Source organism: Tetrahymena thermophila (assembly GCF_000189635.1).
Source record: "Tetrahymena thermophila SB210 genomic scaffold scf_8254659, whole genome shotgun sequence".
Classification (NCBI taxonomy): domain Eukaryota; phylum Ciliophora; class Oligohymenophorea; order Hymenostomatida; family Tetrahymenidae; genus Tetrahymena; species Tetrahymena thermophila.
The window spans coordinates 726,630-749,008 of NW_002476426.1; the positions used below are offsets into that span (position 1 = coordinate 726,630).

At 25.2% G+C, this 22,379-nt stretch overlaps 6 protein-coding genes across 6 annotated transcripts; 4 read left to right on the forward strand and 2 right to left on the reverse strand. All coding sequences in view use genetic code 6, as the record gives it.

Annotated features, from left to right (window-relative positions):
* Positions 1-109: 109 nt before the first annotated feature.
* Positions 110-7,211, reverse strand: TTHERM_00047550 (DNA-directed RNA polymerase I protein). The gene is made up of 11 exons (XM_001014750.2): positions 6,852-7,211; positions 6,589-6,678; positions 6,335-6,410; positions 5,168-5,934; positions 4,310-5,100; positions 2,917-4,213; positions 1,706-2,854; positions 1,413-1,648; positions 1,279-1,355; positions 985-1,192; positions 110-908 (listed from the first exon to the last, which is right to left on the reverse strand). Exons 1-11 carry the CDS (start codon positions 7,150-7,152, stop codon positions 588-590), a joined length of 5,313 nt encoding a protein of 1,770 aa, XP_001014750.2. The 5' UTR covers positions 7,153-7,211; the 3' UTR covers positions 110-587.
* Positions 7,212-8,288: 1,077 nt separating this feature from the next.
* On the forward strand, positions 8,289-13,203 carry TTHERM_00047560 (transcription factor/nuclear export subunit protein; the record flags this gene model as incomplete). Its single annotated transcript, XM_001014751.2, has 9 exons — positions 8,289-8,350; positions 8,423-8,594; positions 8,823-9,654; positions 9,811-10,847; positions 10,911-11,102; positions 11,333-11,682; positions 11,745-12,277; positions 12,352-12,704; positions 12,763-13,203. The coding sequence occupies 9 exons, from the start codon at positions 8,289-8,291 to the stop codon at positions 13,201-13,203; spliced, it is 3,972 nt and encodes a 1,323-aa protein (XP_001014751.2).
* A 603-nt stretch (positions 13,204-13,806) lies between these two features.
* Positions 13,807-15,574, forward strand: TTHERM_00047570 (Serine/Threonine kinase domain protein; the record flags this gene model as incomplete). The annotated part of the gene is made up of 7 exons (XM_001014752.2): positions 13,807-13,932; positions 14,001-14,055; positions 14,111-14,284; positions 14,457-14,801; positions 14,907-15,121; positions 15,171-15,323; positions 15,443-15,574. 7 exons carry the CDS (start codon positions 13,807-13,809, stop codon positions 15,572-15,574), a joined length of 1,200 nt encoding a protein of 399 aa, XP_001014752.2.
* Positions 15,575-16,263: 689 nt separating this feature from the next.
* Positions 16,264-17,569, forward strand: TTHERM_00047580 (uroporphyrinogen decarboxylase; the record flags this gene model as incomplete). The annotated part of the gene is made up of 2 exons (XM_001014753.3): positions 16,264-16,831; positions 16,941-17,569. 2 exons carry the CDS (start codon positions 16,264-16,266, stop codon positions 17,567-17,569), a joined length of 1,197 nt encoding a protein of 398 aa, XP_001014753.1.
* Positions 17,570-17,841: 272 nt separating this feature from the next.
* On the forward strand, positions 17,842-19,681 carry TTHERM_00047590 (hypothetical protein; the record flags this gene model as incomplete). The annotated part of the gene is made up of 5 exons (XM_001014754.2): positions 17,842-17,943; positions 18,016-18,148; positions 18,235-18,323; positions 18,375-18,850; positions 18,913-19,681. The coding sequence occupies 5 exons, from the start codon at positions 17,842-17,844 to the stop codon at positions 19,679-19,681; spliced, it is 1,569 nt and encodes a 522-aa protein (XP_001014754.2).
* Positions 19,682-20,388: 707 nt separating this feature from the next.
* TTHERM_00047600 (WD40 domain protein) lies at positions 20,389-22,247 on the reverse strand (the record flags this gene model as incomplete). The annotated part of the gene is made up of 5 exons (XM_001014755.3): positions 20,389-20,844; positions 20,901-21,265; positions 21,349-21,542; positions 21,822-22,110; positions 22,172-22,247. The coding sequence occupies 5 exons, from the start codon at positions 22,245-22,247 to the stop codon at positions 20,389-20,391; spliced, it is 1,380 nt and encodes a 459-aa protein (XP_001014755.1).
* Between the last annotated feature and the right edge of the window lie 132 nt (positions 22,248-22,379).

A 22,379-nucleotide genomic window follows, 5' to 3' on the forward strand; every position in this document is an offset into this window, starting at 1 on the left:
AGTTAAATTTATTTTAGAAATTATTTAATTTGAAAATTGCAAATTATTTTAGAAATTGATTAACTAAATAGAAATAATTTAAGAAAGTAAATAAATTGAAAAAAAATAGTTGCAAATGATTAAAAGAATATTAAAAATGGTATACAACAAACATATTTTTGTATATAAACAATTAATTTTGTTTAATTTGGAAATAATTTATTTTTATTTTAGTGTGAATTTTAAAATATTAACTCTGGTTGAATTTTATATAATAATTATAAATATTATTTTCTTAATGATTTAGATGGATGGATGGATTGATTGATGAATTTGTTAAATTTTTATTTTCTATATTTTCTCTTGGCAGGATTTTACAGAAACTTAAATTTAAGTTTTATTCAATTTAATTTATTTAACTAAAATGTTTATGTATTTAATTCGTTTACTTTAAGATTTGATGGATGATTGAATGCACTCTTATAAAGTAATTAGTTTTAATGATTTTATAGATATAGTTATTATTGAATTTATTTTTAAAAGAGTTAATATAAATAGAAGTAAATTTATATTAGATTTTATCAAAAGTAGGAAGTTATTTATTTCTTTCAAACCTTATGGAGAATGTCGAAAACACCAGTACCTACTTAGGGAACTCTACCTAAGACAATTGAGGAAGAAGGAGTAGAAAGAGTATCGATTTCATTATTTGTAGCAGCATTTGTAAGGAATTTAACACAAGTTTCGAAAGACATCTTGAGGAAAGGACTGATGCTTTCATCCATCCAAACTCTATTCATGGCCTTCATTTCTCCGCTGAAAGTAAGATAATCAGCAATTAAGTACAAGTGTCTGTAATCAACAACGACACCATAAACACCGAACACAGTGACGATTTCTTTTACAATTGCATTTCTAGCAGCTTCAATCTAATTATTAAAATATAATTAATATGTAAATAATCAAAATAAAATATTTTTTTGTTAAAAAAAATGAATTTCTTACACCGTAACATTTGTTTAAGGCAGCTATATCATTTGAGTCTATAGTATTAGAGTCGAAGTGATCCATTTTCCAGATTTACTTGAAATTAACACCTTCTGTTTAAATTTGATAAGAAGTGGCTCCTTTATTATCCTTTTTGAGGACAGTTGCATTAGAGATATTCTTTACTTCATAAACCAAAGTCTTCTTTAATATTTTTTCAACCAAGCTATTTTATGTAAAATGAGAATTAATAAGTGTTTTTTTAAAATTGAAGAAAGCACAAATAAATAAAAAATAGTAAAGAATTATTACTTGACCATCAATAACTTCTTAGAATCTAAAGGTAATTTAATGTTACAAACTATACGTTCACCTTCTATAGTATGACCCTTTTTGATTAATATATAGATATTACTTATGGTTTTGAATATTTATTAATAGCTTACGTTGTAATAAGGAGAAGCTTCAAATAATTCTGCTTTGGAAGTTCTAGTTGGGACTCTCTTTACTGGTTCTGCAGATTGAGGTTTGGACTTAGATTTTAATTCATCTTCTGTCTCAGTAAATATGCCATATTCTACTTCGCTTACTAAAGCATCAGCAGCTTTCTTTAATTCTTCACCATCTGAAGCAGCTTCTTTGTCGAAATCGCTAACTAAGCCTTCAGTTTCCATACCGCTGCCTTTTTAAATTATAATTAGGTTAATATTTTTAAATAATTTATTTAAAATAATTTTACTTTCATTTTCTTTCTTCTTAAGAACTCTAGTTTAAAGTTCAGATTTTTAATCACGTTTAAGTTCTTTGTTAATGTATTAGAAGAGGTTAGGAAGGAAGACCTTTTCAATTCTACGATTAATTGTGTCAATGTTTAATTAGAATGCGAAGTGAATAGCTTCTAAGTCTTCTAAGTTGATTTTAATTTCATAGTGTCTGAAACGTTCATTGAAGGGTAAAATATTGTTATCAACAACAATAATTTTTTGTTCCTTGACTTCGATGTTATTAACAAGTTCTAATAAATTAATTTTTTAGAGCTTACGAGCATGATTTTGAACTTATTCTTTGTTTTAAGCAACTTCAGGATTTGAAAGATTTAAAAGCATGACTGGAGTCTTCAATTTGTCTGTAGCAGTCATCAAGATTTCTCTTAGACGAGGAATACCCAAGGTAAGGTTAACACCACCGTGACCAGCCAAGTGGAAAGTATTCAATGTCATCTATGTAGATGGTTCACCGATAGCTTGGGCTGCAAGACAACCAACAGAATCACCAGGATGAATGAGAGAGTTAAGGTATTTTACATTGAAAAGCATATGGAATTTTTAAGGACTTAATTAATCCTACTTTATGTTGAAGATGTTGCTGTAAGGATCAGCACTTTGCTATTCTTTCTTAATGTATTCCTTTACATTCTTGTAGACACGTTCAGAAACAGAGCCAATGTGTTTACCAGGTAAAAAGTTGTTCATAATAGTGTCACAAGTTTTCTTTTCTGTTTCAGAACTTTCTTATCTCTTTCTTTTCTTCAAGAAACGATTGACAGATTCGAAATCATGAGAGTCTTTCAAGTGATAAGGATCATATTTTTGAGTGAAAGAAGTAAAGTTTTCAGCTAAGAAACGGAATTTTTCTAAATATTTAACTTTATTGGGATCAATAGAGTCTTCACCATAATAGAATTGGACAACTGAGCCATCAGCATCTCTGACAGTGTAGTCATATGCAACTTTAAGTGCTTCTAAGTGCTTCATTAAGCATCTTTGGAGATATCCGGATCTACTTGTTTTGACAGCAGTATCAATCAAACCTTCTCTACCAGCCATACAATGGAAGAAGAATTCAGCAGGTCTAAGACCACTCAAGAAACGATCACTAATAAAACCACCTATTTATTTTAATATATATTTAATTAAATTAATAAAACAAGTAAATAAATTTTTTTATTACCAGCTCTTGGGTTGGGATCATATGGTAAGAAGCAAGGAAGAGTACGACCAGTAGCCATAACGGGAACTCTACGACCTTCTAATTCTTATTGACCAAGTAAGGCAGAAACTTACGTATGGTTGACTTTAGAACCCTTAGCACCAGAATTAGTCATTGTAGTGAAATTGTTGAAAGGGAATTTTTTAATAAGACCACCGAGAGCAGTGTTAAGAATTTTGGAACCTTTTTAAGACATAGTTGACTTATAAACATTATCTTAAGCTTCAGCAAGTTGGGGATCACGAACGAGCTTTCTTTGAATTTACTCAAGAATGGGATTTTCATTTGAAAGATAGTCAACTTCGGGCTTACGTTTAAGAACATTAGAAGAGAATCTACCTTTGCTGTTGAGAACAAAATTAGGTCTGTTATATAAATTCCAGCCTTAAGGAACTTCATAGTCTTTCATACCAACGAATTCAGCACATGCAAGGACACCATCAACGTGTGCAGCCTTGATTTCTTGAAGACGTTATTCATCACTCTCTTTGCTGACAAGAAGATCATCCATACCGCAAGTAAAACCATGCATTTAGAGATGGGCACTGAGTAATTTAGCAAGAGCAGTGAAAAGCTTACCTGTTAGAGATGCTCCATATAATTCATAAAAAGCGTGCATAAGACCATAAGTGGCACCAGCACCAAATTAGTTTTTATCCAAAACACCCTAAAGAAGTTCATTATCTCTGATTATGACAACTGTATCGTCCTTATAAATACCAGTCAATTCGTCAGCAGTAAGCTTTGCCTTCATTTCCATATAGACACCTTATTCATAATCTTTCTTTTGATTCTATTAGACTACAATCTTGATGATGTTTGTGATGAGTTGTTTACCAGTCCACAAAGGTTTGGGTTTTTGAATAGCAGGAGGAACTAAGAAAATCTTATAAGGCTTTGTGGTAGAATTATTATTCTTTTCAAACATGTTCCAAGTAGCAGCGTAGACAAGCTCTTAGAATTCTTCTTTTTGTAAGAATTTTTCCTTATGAGTCAAGAATACAGCTGAAACAATAGTATCTTGAATCAATTCTCTCAAAGGATTACCGTTAGTGGTGTTAATGAATTAACGATCATTTAAACTAATGTGATAACCTTCAGCTCTGGCTAAATGAGATTAAAGGAAATGCAAGTTCATTTCATCACCATCGAAATCTGCATTATATGATTTACAGTTTGCATAGTGCATTCTAATAGTTTATTCTCTGGGAAGTACTCTAGCTATATGACTCATCAATGAAGCTTTATGTAGGGTAGGCTATTATAGTTTAAAAATAAAATAAGCTTACTCTTAAAAAAAAAACAACAACAAAAGTAAAAGTTTGAGTTAAAAAATAAATTTGTTAAAAATTACTTGTCTATTGAAAAGGAGGACATCACCAGATTATAAATGACGATAGACAACTTTATTTTTAGAGTTATTTAAAAGAGTCTTAGCAAGACCTATTCTTTATTGCTCATTGAGAGCTTCAAGGGAAATCTTGTTTCCGTTTTCAACAATGAAATTTGCACCAGGATGTTAGAAAGGACCATTGATAATAAGTTTTCTGAGATGCTTAGCATTATATTCATTTACATATTCAGGGAAAGTAAGTTTTTTTGCAACAAAAAGTGGAACACCGACTTCATTAGTGTTTAAATTAGGATCAGGAGAAATAACTGATCTAGCTGCGTAGTTAACACGCTTACCCATCATTTTCATTCTAAAGAGACCTTCCTTCTTTTCAAGGAGTTAACGAATACCTGTACCTTCACGATCTTAAGTCTTAGTAGCCTTAGAAGAATCTAAAAAGCAGTTAACAGCTTCTTGTATATCTAACCACTTAGTGATGACATCATTAAGCTTAACAATATTGTTAATAGTTTGCTAGAAATTCTAGTTTTGCTTTAATTATAATTAATTTTAAAAGCGAGAATCAAGCTAATCTATTAATTTCTTTTTCTTTTCTTCGCTTAAACTTTGTCTTTGCAAGACAATCATACGTCTTAATTCAACATTGAATTATAAAATTTTTGTCAAAACTACAGTATGTCCATGCAAGAATGTTTATTCTCCAAGCTTATTTTCAGGTCTAAATCTATTGGGAGTTACTGGAATAACTTCAATAAAGAACATATTATAGTCATTTCTTCTTATCATAAAACCTATTAAATTAAAATAAATTAGTTATTATTTTCTAGAAAAAAAATATATTAACAAATAAATAAATACCTTTAGAAGAGTTTTTTAAAGTTTAAGGAGTAACTTCGATAGTACCGTAAATGATGTTAAGCAATTTTCTTTCTTCATCCCAAAATCTTCTCATTAATTCTTTTACTTCTAAAGGATCAAGATATTTTTAATTAGCATTAGCTTTTTCAGCCTTAGAGTGACCAGACTCACTTTGATCATCATCAGAAGTGTAGTCATCTTAGTGTTTCTTTTGGCTTGAAGACTTCTTTGCTTCGCTAGAACTTTTCTTTATGAAAAACTTTGAAAAACCTTCTTTTCTAATTGCTTATTATGGTTCTTTGCAGTGAGGGCATTTGCCAATATTTATGCTATTCCAAAATTCTTTGAGGGCTTATTCAAATGCACTGTTCATGGCATTTGTGTAAGAAACACCCTTTGAAAACTATTCTGTATTATTTTGCTTAACATTAATTAAAGAGAGCAATTGCTTCTTTTTATCTTCAAGGTTGTTAATATTATTCTAATAAATCTTAGCTCCTTCCTATTCAATTTAAGACTTCTTAGGCATTATTTATTCAGTGTCAGATGACTTGTAATCACTAGATTTACGACGCTTGTCAGCATATGACTATATTTGAGTTGTTTCTTTATTATTTTAAATTTAAAGGATACTCAAACTTTCACATGTTTATTTATATTCTTTAGCTTCGAAGATGTAACCAAGCTTAATAAGAGTAAAAACATTAGCAAACATCTTGAGTTTTTAATTTGTCATTCTAAACTTATTGCATTTTAAACACTAGGCTCTATTTAAATAAATTTATAATTATTTTAATTACTTGTTTTAGAAATAATGCAAAAATAGACAAATTTATGCTCTAATCTATTTATTGAAATCTTTTTATTTCTTAAATAGTAATTTGTAACAATGTATCTAAACATTTTTATGTTTAATAAGTAGACTAATAAATATACTTTTAAAATGTTAAATTTATTAGTCTAATATATGTTAAGATTGCTATTATATTGAATGTTTATTTGTAACTAACTAACTAATCCTCTTATTTAGCTTTTAAATTTTTTAAAACTCTGTTTAATTATTTTGTTGGCTTAAAACTTCTTTATTTTTTGATTTAAAGATTTACAAGATCGAGCTAAAATGTTTTGTTTCTTATATTTAATTTATTTTATTGAATAGAGGTATACCTTAATAACTTGAGCAACTTATCAATTAAGAAAGGGTTATAAACAGGTAAGAGGAGTTCTACGTGACCCATATGACCTATTTTATTTAATGTAGAAATAAAACGATTGAGTAAAATTTTTCAAAGTTATATTGAAAATTCATGAAATCCGTAAATTTTTCTTAATGCTTATCAACTTAATGATTAACCAAAAATGCAAGATATCAGCTTCATGAAATTCAATGGATAAATCAAAATTTATTAATAAATTTATACCAGGACATTCCAATCCTTCACAACCACAAGTTTCGCAACGAGTAAATTTATCGTAAGGAGATACACCCATACAAGGATCATATAAACCACCTTTGTTTATTAAAATATATTTCATTATATAATGCTTTGAGTATTGTAATAAATTTGGGAAAAAAAATATCAAAGTTTTAAAAGATTCCATAACTACAATCTTTAAATAATCAAAGTAGCATTATGAAATCATGAAAAGGAATTTTATAAATTATGAAAAATCGATTTATTACCTTTGATAGGTCTATTTAATGAGTCGAATGCAATAGGATTAGTTATTTCCTTTACTGACAATTTACGGATTTCGTCAGCAGTGTAATAAGAAAAGCCTACACCAGCGAGACGTCTACTAATGACCTCTTGGAATTAGCCTAAACTATTACTCATTTAATATCTATAAGTATATAATAATAATTCCTTTTATTTTTATTTTTTATCTTTTAATTTATCTTATTTATTTCTTTCTTTTATTGCTTCTTTTTTTGATTCTATTTTTTATACTCTAAATTAATTTTGCACACAATGAGCATTCATTACTCATTTCAGATACTGTCATAAATGGCTTTGATTATCTTAAATTCCTATTAATTATCTTTCCTACTTTGTAAAATCTACTATTTACTTATCATGATATATATGCATTAAAAAATTAGAATAATCTTTCTTAAAATAAAATAAAAATGTACCTTAGACACATATAAACGCAGATATAAAAAATATAAAAATGAGAAAAAAATAACTCTTTATTATTCAAACTGATTTTTGACATTAACTAAATTGTAAATTTTAAGCTACGCTTTGTAGTATATAATATGGATTTAAATTTTATTAAATTAATAATTATTTAAGTAGAAATAGGTAAAGTAAATCTAAAAACCTATTTGCTTATACAGTCTAATTAAAAATCAAGAAACTTTCTTCAAATCATTATTAAACTATAAAAAATTATTAAAATGTAAAAATTTTTGCTATCAGTGGCTTTTTGCTTCTTAATTAATTATTTAATTTTAACTTTCTTTTGATATATTTACCCTTGCATAAAAGAGAATGCTTTATAATTTAATAACATTTCAACGGATATAATAAATCTTCTTTGAATTTCATTTTATCATTGTTACCATTTTGAATATTTTTTTTGCTTTTTTTAATAAATTCATTCATTATCAATAAATCATTTTTTAAAATACAAAATTATAATCGATTTTATTATAAATTTATGATTTGCAAATAATTTTATTATTTTTTTAATTCATTCTTTATAAAAAATAATTGTTAAAAATATTAATTATTTGTGGTAAAAAAGATTTTTATTGTTAAGTATCTAAAAAATAAATCAAATAATAAAAAAATTATTATTTTTTTAAATTGTTTTAAAAAATATTTTTATCATTTAAAAATAATTTATTTTAAGTAAAAATTAAATGAAAAGTTATAGACGCCTTTTACTTATAAAATAAATTTTTTGTTATCTCTATTTTTTCTTATTTATTCAAAAATTATATTGAGTATCTTTTTGATGATTTTTAAGTAAAAAATCCGCAAATATTTTTATGAATTTTATTTAATTATCATTCATAAAAGAAAAATTGAAATTAATTAATAATTATCTGTAATTTTCATTTTGATTTGTTAGAAAAAAGGTAACTAAATACAAACAAAGAATAAATTAAATGGATAATTTATAACATTTCCTTAATACAGGAAGTAAATGGCTACAATCTAATAAGGACTTGTAATTAGTTAAAATTAATTTACTAGCATACCAAAGTTTTAAATCACTTACATTTTTAAAAATTTTAATTAGGCTTTAAATCTACTAGGAATTAAAAGATAAAACAAGACAATCAGTAGAAAATTAAAATAGTTAAGTAGCTGAAGAGGAATATTCTGAATTTATATTTTCAATTGTTCTTAGTCATTTGAAAAAAAAGATTTCAGCAGAAAAATTATTTTAGCTTTTTAAATAAATCAAAGAAGTAATAATAAGCATTTTTATTCTTTGGATCAAAAAAATTTATGAATTTTTTATAGGAAAAACTGTGGATTTTATAATAAAATGCATATCTATTTTTATTGTAAATAAAATGGATGCATTTTGATATATTCCTCAAGTTAAAACTATCAAACCTTATTTAAAAGATTATAAATTTTATTTGTGCATTTTAAAACTTTTATAATTTTTATTACTAAAAATTGGAAAAAAGAAAAGAGGAATTGATGAATTAAAAGAATTGTATGAAATGCTATGGTTAGTTGGAGTTTTTTTAGATGGCCTCAATAAATAAATAGATGAAAAAGAATACTAAGAAATGTAATCTATATTTTCTTCGTTCTTGAAAAACATAGGAGAAGGTCCTGAACATTTAACAGACGAAGTTACACTTATAGATTCTTTTAGTGAACCTTAAGTAAAAAGCTTGGCTTACTTTGATGAAAAATAATACAATCAAAAAAGAAGGAAATGGAATACTAAAATTTATTTCTTTTAAACTAAATACAATCTTTTCTCTCAATAAAACGAAGGATATTCTAAATTATTAGCAATGCTTTTAAGTGTAGGAGAGAAATTCAATGCAACCCATGTTTATGAAGCAATTTTAGATCTTATAGGGTATTTTGATCTTGATCCTGATAGAGTTGTTGAATGCATCCTTGATTTTTACATATTCAAACCTCATGTTTAAAGTTATTAAGCTATTCTTAGCCACTTTAATTCTAAATCAATTACACATTTTATGGGAAAGAAATTTGAAATGTTTGCTACTTTACCCGAAAAAAGCAATAATATTCACTTTAAAAATGCTATCTTAGTCACTGCACAACTAATAAAATGCTAAATTATTCAAATTCCTTCAATTCTCCCTTATTTACTTCCAGCTGATAAGGAATTCCAAGAAAAGGCTTAAGAAACAATAAAAAATGCTGCAAAATTTTACTCTGAATCATATTCAGCATAAATTATCATCAATGATGATGAAATAAAAAAGATTAAAGAAGAAGAAGATAAATAAACAAATCTAACATCTTCGTTTATAGGTACTTTTTTACTTTTACTTTTATTTTTAAATTTCAAAAATTATAATATCAATTATTAAATAATTTTATATCTAAATAATATCTTTAAGACTGAAATTAGATTAAAAATAAATATTATTTTATTTAATTTCTTATTAAATTCTAAAAAAAATATAGATAATCAAAAGTTATGGTTGCTAGATGGATTAGTTAAGGTTAATTCCTGGGTTTATTTTAATGAATTATTCAGTATTTATTACAGCTTTATTGATCTGAAGATGCATTAATCACTTTTAGATGGCTTACTGATATTGTTTGAGTGGGCTATTGATAAAGTCTATTAAAAAATATCGCCTTCTTGCTTTATTAAAAGAAAAGACTTTTAAAATCCCTATAGCAAGTATTTTGAAATTAGTTTACAAAATTAAGAATTAGTTCAACCACAAAATTTAGTTGGTTGCATTGAAATAATTAATAAAATGCTTAGAATAATTAAAGGCTACGTAGGATGTAATCCCTTACTTTATTCTAAAGTGCTTCGTATTTTTAGATATATAAAGAACTTTAACAAGAGATCTCTAGAATCTCCTCATCATATTAAAACTGAGCTGGACTCAGAAATGATAGATGAAAATGAATTAATCAAAATGTAAGATTTAGTTCAAGAACTTCTTGGAAAATACATGCTACCTGCACTTAATATATTTGAATGTAACCCTGGTGCAGTTAATGAATTTTGGAATCTCTTCAAGGAGTATGACTACAAAATAAGAATGAAAATCTATATGGAGTGCCATTTGGAGTACATATATAGCTCAAGCTTTATTCTTATTAAACAAGGAAGAGCCATCAGAGAAATAAAAGATATTTTCAATAAGTTTAATTAAGAAAACAAAAAGTAATACTCAAAGAAAATAGTCAAAATTGCCAATAATAACCCCTTTGTTATCTAAATTTTTATTATGAGAAGAATCCTTTAACCAAATTATGATAATCTCATACCTGATATAATTGGTTCATTCTAATATGGCACTGCCCTCTCATAAGACATATTTATATACTTAATTCTACAATACATTTATGATAAAAAAGACAAACCTAATTCTAATTCATTTGATAAAAAATTTGATGAAAAGAATGGCATGACAACTTGGTTCAAGCTATCTTCTCTATTTATTTCTAACTTTTATAAAAAGTTCCATAATGCTGATATGGTATTTTTCATATTAAATTAATTAATGTTCTAATATTAAATAAATAAATAAATAATTATTTAGATACCTATCTTGATGTACTTCCTAAACAGTTTTCAAGTTAGTTTAAATAAAAACACAACTAAACCCCACTTTAATGTTGCTATTGATCTTTATATTTTCAAAGACTTGATTGCAAAAATGTCTGGATTTGCTCTTCCTAACACTCTCAGTGAAAACTAGTTATAAGCTCTAGCAGGAGGAATAAATTTATAGGTAACTTTAACTGTTTTATTATTTTCTCTACCAAAAAATAAAAATATTTTGGAGTTAATGAAACATAAATAATTTAATTTAATGAAATTAATATCATAAAAATCAATTAATTTAGCAATTCATAAAGTCAAAAAATAAATAAATAAATTTAGTTTTGGAAACATGTTCTACATTTTTAGAGAATACTTTTAAAAATATTAAAATTAATAATTTTATTTTAAAATTAAAAGGTTTAAAGCTTGTAACTGACTGAAGATGTAAGAAAATGCAAAAAAAGCTAAAAAGCACTTGAAGCCTTTTTCTGGTAGAAATCATCGAATTTCAAAGATTTTGGTATAATAAATGCACCAGAAGATTGTTGCTTAGCGTATTACTTCCTTCTTCTCTTAGGTTAAGAAAAAGCCAAGTTTTATGACAATTATAATTATTTAGAACTCAAAACTATGGAATCATTTTCTGACATGGTTACTGATTCATTAAATTTGTTAATATTTTTCTTAAGATTTTAGTGCTAAGATTATAATTAATATGCCAGTCTTATGAGCCCTAAGGCACTCAGAGAATTAGTACTTAAATATATGTATTTTTCCTTTACTTTTATATTATGATAAACTTAACATATATTTCTTATAAAATAAATAGGATTCCTATTGAGATTGCATTTTAGATAACTAGACCTGGATTTAAACCTCTTTCCATACCAACCAAATAAGAGCAATAAGAAATATTCACTGAAATTTAGCAAGTATATGATTCAATCAAATATCCAGATAGATTAATAGTGAGACCATTTACTGATGATATGGAGGATGAAGAAGAGCAAGATCAATAAACCAAAGACCAGAGAAACTAAATAGCAAAGTATGAAGAAAATTGCCATAAAAAAATTTGGACTTTAATAAAGCCATAGCTTTACTCAATTTTCTGGTTACTAAGTTTAGAAAATATAAGCGTAAATAAAGATGGGTACAAATTTTAGATCGAAGCTCTGAAAAAAAATATATAAGAAAAATAAAGTGATAAAAATAAGAAAGATAAGGAAAAGAAAGAATTGAAAGATTTAGAAAGTCTTGTAAAGAAATTGGAAGAAGAGGAACAAAAGCAAACTAAATTAATTGCTAAATATGAATCTTACCTTCAATCAATTAAAGAAGATATAGCACTTCCCAAGTCAAGTAATATTTATTTCATATAAATTATTAAAAGATTTATAGGAAACAGTTATTAATTTTAATTTAAATATTTATAGGAGATTAAATTGAAGCAGTTATTTCAGAATTGTGTACAAGCTGTATGTTACCTCGTCTTTTAATTGAATAGGCTGAAGCACTTTATTGCTCAAGATTTTTGCTTCTTTTATTCAGAATAAATTAATCGAATTTGAATGACTCTGTGAGATCAATTAGATAGGCTGTCACTAAAATATTACCCTTTTTACAAAACGCTACTGAAAAAGAAGCTATTAATATTTCTTATTTCGTTAATGATATCTTTAAACCATTCTCAAATTATTTGGAAGGTCCTGAAAAATTGCAGGAATCTTTAAAGACACATATTCACTCTTAAATTATTAATGAAAAATACAGCTATGATAAATATAGTGTAAGTTTTGAAATTTTAATAAAAGAAAAATAAAATATTTAATTTTTAATATCAATAGAACTATATTCATAGCAATATTATTGATGAAGTTTTTAAGATTGCACAACAAATTACTAAAAATGAATCTCAAGTTAGAAATATCCTAATATTGCTTAATTAGATCAAAGAAATATTCCCCAAAACAAGGTAGTAAGGTCAAGAATGCAAAAAATTAATGGAATAACTCCTTGAAAAGTATCCTAAAGAGTAATATAAAAGTGTAGGCACGAAAATAGATGTTTATTACAAGCTTGTAACAAATTTAAAGAACTTACCTGAAGCTCCTGTCAAGAGCAACGATAGAGATAAGAAATAGTCTAATTAACAAAGATCAGTTGAAAGACCTGTTAGAAAAGAAAACAAGGATAAGGATAAAGACAAAGACAAAAGCAGAGAAAGGTCGACTGATAGAAATAAAGATAAAAAGGAAGATAGGTACAAGAAAGACCAAAAAAGATGAAGAAGTTAAAAAAATAAAAGAAAACCTTTATTTGAGTTTACTTAATAAAAAAATTTACTTAATTTATAAATTTTTTGATGAGTGTAAGTAAAATAAATTTAAAACAAAACTACTTACTGATCTACCAACTTACCTTTAAATACTTTATTTTTTATATTTATCTTAATCAGTAAAGATTTTATAATATATTTCAAGTGTAAAAATAATTAATTATATTATTCTTTGCTTATTTTTAAAAATGATTAAAGTGTAGATTGAAACCAATTTAAAATTAAAAAAATAGGCAAAATGCTAAAAAAATTGTTGAAAGTTAAAAAAAGGAAGAAATTGTTTACATAATTTGTTATTTTAAGAAGATGCAATTTTTGAAAATGCATGCAATTAATTTTATGAATTTCTTATCAAAAAATTTCTAATTTTATGTGAGAATATTAAATAATAATTGCAAAAAAAAAGCAAAAAAGTGAAGGATTTTACTTATAATACAAATCACTTTATATTAAAAAAGAATATATTGATTGATAAATAAACTTTTGATATTACTAAAAGCTAATCATTATTTTTCTGATTTTTAAAGTCATTTAGTTATTTAGTTAGTTACTAATGGGTTGTAAAGAAAGCAAAGAAAATGATGCAGGTAGAAGAAATTCTAGCAAATGCACCTCTTCTTCTAGCAAGTCTTAATCGAGAAGGCATCTAAACGTTTATTAAGATTTTACTATTGTTAAAGTAACTAATTATTCATTTATTAAAACACTTACACTATAGCAATTTTATAACAAGCAACTATAAAAAAGAAAATAGGTTCTGGAGGTTACGGAGATATATACTTACTAAAACTGTAATAAGATGGTAATATATAGAATTTAATTAAAAATTGAGTGAAATGAACTTCAATAATATATAGGTAAGTACTATGTGCAAAAAAGAATAAGTAAACTAAAATTAAAGTCTCATAAAGACTCTGTAATTATTGAAAAAGAAATTATGAAAACTATTAAGTCTCCTTTTATACAAAGTTTAAAAGCCTCTAAGCAGGATGACAATTATGTGTATTTATACACTACTTTTGAAGTTGGAGGTATATATTTCTTTATTACTTTTACTTTTTCATGAGCAGAAAAATTTTATGATCTTTGGTTATGTATAAGTTAAGCTAAACTGTAATATAAGCAATTACTAATTTTAGAAAAGACAATTTTTTCAAATGATATTTACATCTTGTCTAATTTTAAGATTAATAAAAACTCTAGGTGATTTACTGACTTATATATAAAGAAAAAGACATCTTAGTGAACAACATACTAAATTCTATGCTGCAGAGATTTTATTGGGACTTGAAGCTTTGCATTCCAAAAAAATCATACATAGAGATATTAAACCAGAAAATATTCTTATTAGTTCTACAGGTCATGTAAAAATTACTGATTTTGGTATTTCTATATTTTCTGATAAAGATCCTAAAGTTGGCTATCAAGAAAATAATAGAATGTCTATTATTTCTCAGTCTACATAAAATGAAGAAGTTTAGTCTAGAATATCTGATATCAAATAATTCTAAGGAACTCTCTAGTACAACGCTCCTGAAATTTTGAAATGTAACTAAATTTTTTTAAATATTTTAAATTAATATAATTAAATTTAATCTTAGTTTTATTGGTATAAATGAAAGGTAAATATTAAATTCATTTTATAATTATTAGTTTAAGAATTCAGCTACTAAGCTGATTTTTGGGCATTTGGAATATTGATATTTATGCTTTTAAAGGGATATCATCCATTCGTAGACTATAACAGTGATGATCCAGATTTTGCAACCTACTATAATATAATCAATGGGAGAATTTTATAATATAATGAGACTCCTTCTTTATCAATACAGGCAGAGTCTTTAATCAGCTTGTTATTAGACATTAATGTAAATTAATTTATTAAAAATTCTATATTAAATAAGCACTTTTTAAAAGTAATACTCAAGATTAGGTGCTGGGGGTATAGAATAAATTAAAAATCATTAATTCTTCTCAGGTATAGACTGGAAAAAGGTTTCTGAATTAAAAGAATAGCCTCCTTTTATTCCTTCTAACTAAGATAATGCTTTGTTGTAAAACTTTGATAAAGTAATGATTTAGTTAGTATATTTTAAATTCATAAATTAACATTTTTTTGTAATAATCATTATCAATATATTTACATATTTATATACATTTTACTTAAAAATATATTTAAATTTATTTAGGAAGTATTGCAGTCTGTTGATAACTAAAAAATGTCATAAATTCCTCATACTAACTAGTTTACTCCTTATCCTAATTTTACTTATGAAGAACAGTAGTATTAAGAGGAAGAAAAAAAAGACCCACAAATATGATAAAAAATATTTTAAGACTAAACAAAATAATTAAAATTTAAGTATTAAGAAAAGTTTTATAGTAATTTAAATTAAATTAGATATTTTTATGGCTTATGATTGATTAATTCATTTAATTTTGTATTTTAACTTAAGAGTTTAAAAATCAAGTTCCTTTTAACTATTTATCTAAAATGTTCAATATTGGTTTATCCATTTTTAAAAATTGAGTTATTTCTTTGATTTATCAAAATATTTTTTTGATGTTGAGAGATAAACAGAATTGTTAATATTTGATAAATTAACCTTTACTTTTAAAATTTTTCAATATTTTTATTTATAAAAATTTTATTTTACATAAAAATGTTTAATTTATTTTTAAAGTAACAATGAACTTTAAAATATTTAAAAATGTTTGCTTGCATTTTCAATAGAAAGAAATAAGGGAAAAAAAGCACTCACCAAAGGATTACTTTAAATGTAAACAAAAAAAGAATATTCAAAGAATAATTTATTAGTTCTAATTATTTCTATGTGACACTTTTTTATGTGACAATTTGTAAAATTAGGGTTAATTAGATTTTCTTTTTGGTTTGTGTTGTATGTGTATTTGAGAAGATTTAGATTTTATCAAAATAAATAAAAATCCAAAATATTTATTATATATTTCCAAAAGATATATTAAATTTTATCAATTTTTACCCAAATTCATGTCAGAAGCAGATAAATAAGCAGAGCAACCCAGAACAATTGAGGTTCCTCTATTGCAATCTACATTAGCTAGATTAGGTATAGATAAAAATAGTGAAAATTGGCGTTAACAAGTCAGAGCACTTAGATAATCTAAGGATTAAAAATTCCCAGTGATGAAGAATGATACTTTATTAAGAGTTATAAAAAGAGAAAAGATTGATCATCTTCCTATTTGGGTTATGAGATAAGCAGGAAGATACCTCCCTGAATTCCGTGAAGTAAGAAAAATATGGAGCTTCTTCGAGTTGTGTGATAATCCTCTACTTGCTGCTGAGGTCACTTTACAACCTTTAGAAAGATTCCCTATGGATGCAGGAATTATATTTTCTGATATTTTGGTTGTCCCTAAGGTTATGGGCATGGAAGTTATTATGGAAGAAAAGAGAGGCCCAGTTTTCCCTTAGCCTTTAGTCGAGCCCTCAGACTTATAGAAGCTTAGCATCCCTGATCCTGAATCTCTCGGTGATGTGTATGATGCTCTTTATCTTTTCCGTCAAGCAGTTGAAGGAAAAGTAACAACAATAGGTAAATTAACTACTGAAAATTTAAATATACAAACTTTTATGTATTATTCACTATAATAAATAAAAACTTTTATTTATCAATAATATTTAATTTAAACAAATTAATAAAGGATTCGCAGGTGCTCCTTGGACTCTTATGAGCTACATGATCGAAGGTGGTGGTAGTAAAATGTTTTCTAAAGTTAAGAAATGGATTTTCAAATGGAAGGAAGAGAGCAAAAAATTGTTAAGTATGATTTCAGATGTTCTCATTGAATACATCTCAAAATAAATTGAAGGTGGTGCTTAAATAATTTAACTTTTTGACTCCTGGGCTGGTGAGTTGGGTCATGAAGATTACTGGGAGTTTGGTCTATCTTACTGTGTTAGAGTTGCCACTGAAGTGAAGAAGAGACACCCTGAAACTCCTATAATTATGTTTGCTAAGGGTAATCATTCAGATATGGTTTTCAAGCATGACTGTTTTGACTGTGTAGGAATCGATTATGCTTGGGATTTATCTCTTGCAGCTAAATATTCTCAGCAATATAATAAAGTTATTCAAGGTAATTTAGATCCTGGTGTTTTATTAGCAGAAAAAGACACCATTAGAGAAAAGACTCGCAAGATGATAGATATTGTAGGTGTTGATAGATATATTGTAAATTTAGGACACGGTATGTGGCCTGAACATGATCTTGAGCATTTAGCTGTTTTTGTTGATGAGACACATAAATACTCTGCCTCTAAATTAAAATGATCAATCAATCAATAATAAATAAATAAATATATTTTAATAAAAAAGTTTATGAAATATAATTATATTCTATATTAATTTAGTACATCATATTACTAATCTTGATAATCTAAATAATTTCATTTTTTAATTTAAATACTTTTTTTTTAATTATTCAGTCTTTACACTTGAAAAATTATAAAATAGCTTGCGTTTGATATTGTTGTAAAATAAATTTACTTTGAAAAAATCAATCGATTTAACCAGTAATAAACAAACCAATTATTCTTTAAATTATGATTTTATAATTAATTGATTTGTAAATATTTTTCATTCAAAAGTAAGTTTTAAAATAGTAAATAATAAAATATAAAATGGCATCTAGAGGACAATTATAAGTAATTTAAGTTTAAATTCAGAGTAATGATTGAAGCGAAATTAGATTTATTTATTTGACTTAAAATAAACAGGATGGCACATCTACTAAACGGTCTAGACCAAGCAAAACTTAGCTAAAATCAGATTCTTAAATGCCACTATAAACTTAACAATATACTTAAAATATGGTTACATAATCTTCATAAAATAATTTGCCAACATATTGTAAGTATTAATATATAAAATCATTAAAAGATATTAGAGTAATTGCAAACAAATGTTTATTATTTAATAATATTTTATTGTTTAAGCTTAAAATATGTTAGAAAATGATAGTTCTTTAGAAAAAATGATAATGGATATGAATTTATAAATGCAATACTTAACAGCATAAAATGAAGTAAAATATTTATTTAAATAGATTTACTATCTTATATAAATTTTTGTTTAGATAAAAAATTAGCAGAATGAAAATATTATGAGAATGTAACAATAGAGAATTATACAGCTGTAATAAATGTGTGAATAAATGAAGTCTGAATTAGATTAATTTAAGGAAGGGAAAATACAGTAATTAGATAGAAATTTAAATATGTAGTAAGGATTGTCTCATTTAGACATGTTGAATGAGTTTGAGATGCTCTCAAAAAATACTCCCTTCTCATATAAGTAGTCTTTTATAGATAACTCAAAATAAAATCAGCTATAAGGTGGAGATTCATTAAATTAATTTATGCATTAATTTAATGCAGGTTTTACTCCTTAAAACACTATTCAGAGATAAATACCTCCTTCTTAACAATCATATAATAGATAATAATAATTTTAAGAACCTCGATTAAATTCAAGATAAAATAGTTATATATAGCCAAATAATCATTTTAAGAGTGCAGCATCTTTGGCTTTAAATTAACCACAAAATAATCAGTAATAACTCACTTATTTATTTTATTTCTTTAGAAATAGATTTATTAATATTTTATAAACAGGTTTTATAACTATGATCCATAAACATAAGCTTAGAACATCCCGATTCAATAATAAAATATGTCTTAATAAAATTTCAACAATTAGAATACACATAAAAAAGAAAGTAAATTTAATCCTATTATAGATAGGATAGAGCAACAAAATGAAATGTTAATGAAAATGATCTAAGATATGGATGGAAAATAAAATAAAGGAAAAAGTAAAAAAAAGAAAAGGTCTGATGAATCTTCAGATGAAAGTGAATATTCTGACATATAAGAAGAAAAGGTATCCACTGAAACAAAAGAAGAATAAAAATACTTAGAAAAAAAAATAGAATAATTAGAAAATTCAATAAAATAATAAAAGTTGTAAAATCAATATATGATAGATAATAATATTTAAAATCCAGATATGCAGTATTTGATTGAAGCAGCAAATCAGAGAAAAAATTCATTTAATTAATAAAATCCTCAATAATTTGCAAATAGTGTATATAACTAATAATAGTTCGGAGCTGCTTAAATGCCAAGTGCATAAATTTAAAAAAACTCAATTTATGCGAACCTCCCTACTCCAGAATAATTCTTATCATAAGTTAATCTTAATTAATCTAAATTTTAATAAAATCCTTCCCAATAAATGAATATACCTCCAAACATAAACCCACTAAGTGGAGGTCTTGGGAGACCCTAATTTATAAACGAAAATTCTTAGGTCCCTCATCCAGACATTTTATCTAAAATTTTCTAATAATAGCTTTTAAATTCTAGAAAAAACTAAATTTGAAATAATAAATATAATTTTATTTTATTTTTAAGCAGCTGCAGTTTTATTGTAAAAATAAAAAAATAATCCATACAGACATAATACATATCTCATCTTTATTAAATATCTATCTACTATTATTTATTAATTGTATTAACTTATTTCATTTTAATAATTAAATGCATAAAAATAACATTAATAACTTTCTAAATTTAGTTTTAAAATTATGATAAAAAATATTTTATTGAATAATTTAAAATGATTAAACAAATATTTAGAAATTTTCCACATTTATTTTATGTATAAAATACAATTAATTTGTAAAGTAAGTTTAACTTTAAAGAGAAAATATAAGTATAAATTATATACCTTCTGAGATCTAAAATTTATAAAATTAATTTTTAGTTTTATATAATTCTTTGATATAATAATTTTAATATTTAAAAAAGATATTTTTCTTTATTTGTAAACAGATATGTTGTTTTTATTTATTTATACTTATTTTAGTTTAAAGAGATGTAAAATAATTAATTGCTTTACAAATAGAAAGCAAAAACTAAAGTTACAAAGAAAATATATTAATTGATTGATAAAGAAATATATTATTGATTTTGATGATATTTTAATAATAATAAATTATTTTATTTATATTTTTATTTTATGATAATTGTAATTTATATTTTTAATTTAATAAGTCTGTATGCCTGCCTGCCTTTATTTGAAATACTTCAATAAACTTCACCATAAGCCCAACGACCATCTGAAGTTCCATAAGTAACTTTGGACTTTTGATTAGCCCAATCAAGAGAAAATATACCTTTTGTGATATTTTCTGTTAATGCATCAATACATCTATTATTGTTTTAACGATCAAACAACCTAAGTTCATATGTGCCAGTTGAACCAGCCATAATATAGTTAGAGTCTGTCTTAGAGAATTAGCAACTGTAGATAAAACTTTAATGAGATGGATCATCAGAGTGATTTTCCCAAACAATGTCTGTTGATCTATTAGTCTTTCTTATATCCCAAAGCTATAATTATTTCTCATTTCTCCATGATCCAGTTAATACTGTGTTATTTTTAAAATCTAAAGCATCACCACATACCAGGGGACCATAAATGTATCCTTATGAAGATTTAGTTCTGGTATCCCATATTAAGACACTTTAATCCCATCCAGCCTGTAAAAAAAAATTTAATTAATATTTGAGAACAATAAAATTAATTTAAATATTACTGTTAGCAAAGAGTTTTCATCCATAAATTTACTTGCAAAAATTCTATTTTTATGTTCAGGACAATGTCCAGATGTAAAAACTGTGTGATTTTTTTTACCAATGTCATAAAGTCTTACTTTAGAATCAGAACCTCCTGTAATAAAATGCTTGCCATCTGGAGTAAAATCACAAGTATTAATATCATTTCCTGCTTCTTCATATCTAGATAAAACTTGGCTTGATGTTGCATGCCAAAAGAGGCATTTTCCATTTGAATATGTAGCTAATAAACCATGCTTAATTGTACTTTAATTTGGGCACCATCTCACACAGGTAGCAGGTTGAGGTTTTTCAGTAAAATCTTATAAATTATAAGCTAATGTTCCTTTTTTAATAATATAATATTAATTTAGTAAATAATTATTTAATGGTAAGAATTTATTCATAGTATTATATCAAAAAAAGTACCTTTATTTTCAAATAGGATTCTAACACAACCATCTTAGCTTGCAACAGCTACAAAATAATCATCGAAATCATAACGTAAACAGTAAATTTTATTTTCTTCTCCAATCTAAAAAGAGCACTTTTCATAAATATGCTTATCAGGAAACAAGTTTGTTTGCTATTCTTAATTATTGTTTAGTAGATCTGTTTATTTGCTTTTAAGGTAAAATAATAAGTTATTATTTTTATTTAATTACAAATTTAATATTTATAAAATCTATTTATTTTTATGTTAAATCGTATTGATATCTGCATCAAAAAAATGTTAATAGATTGAATATAAATTTTTCAATCAAACTTTTTATCTTAAATTTCTCTTCATTTTGTTTTCAAACTTTAAAACTTTAGAGAATAAGAAATATTTTACAGATATTTCTGCTAATAAAATACTTTTTTTTATATGAAAATTATAACAATATTCCTTAGAAAATTACATTGAAATTGTACTCATGTCCTCTTATGTTTCAGTTGGGTTTGTTATGTTACTTAATTTTTCTAAATCTGCTTTTTGATTCTTCATACTGCTGCTCAAAAAATTATCAATTAATTTAGCAGGAGGCAAATCTGTGTTCTTTTCAGATCTAGAAGACCTTCTAGAACCATTGTTAGCAGAATGGGTCATTTAAGAAGGACCGCCATCTATTGATCCTCTCTTAGAATTTGATTTTCCAGTAGTTTCTGAAAGAGTCAAAGAGCCTGTTCTATCGATTTTACTAACTATATCTATTTATAAATTGTAGATATATTAAAATCTTGAATTCAATGAAAAACAACCAAATATTACATTCTTTAACAGCTTTTGCATAATTTTAGTCTATTGACTTTCTTTATTGGTTATTTTAGGGTGGCCTAGAATTCATTTTGATTTGTATATACCTAATATTTATTTATTTTGTTTGTTTTGAATAGTGATAAGAATTAACTATTTATTATTTATTATATTACTGATAATTTAAAAAAATTAAAAGATTTAAAAATTATATTACAATCTT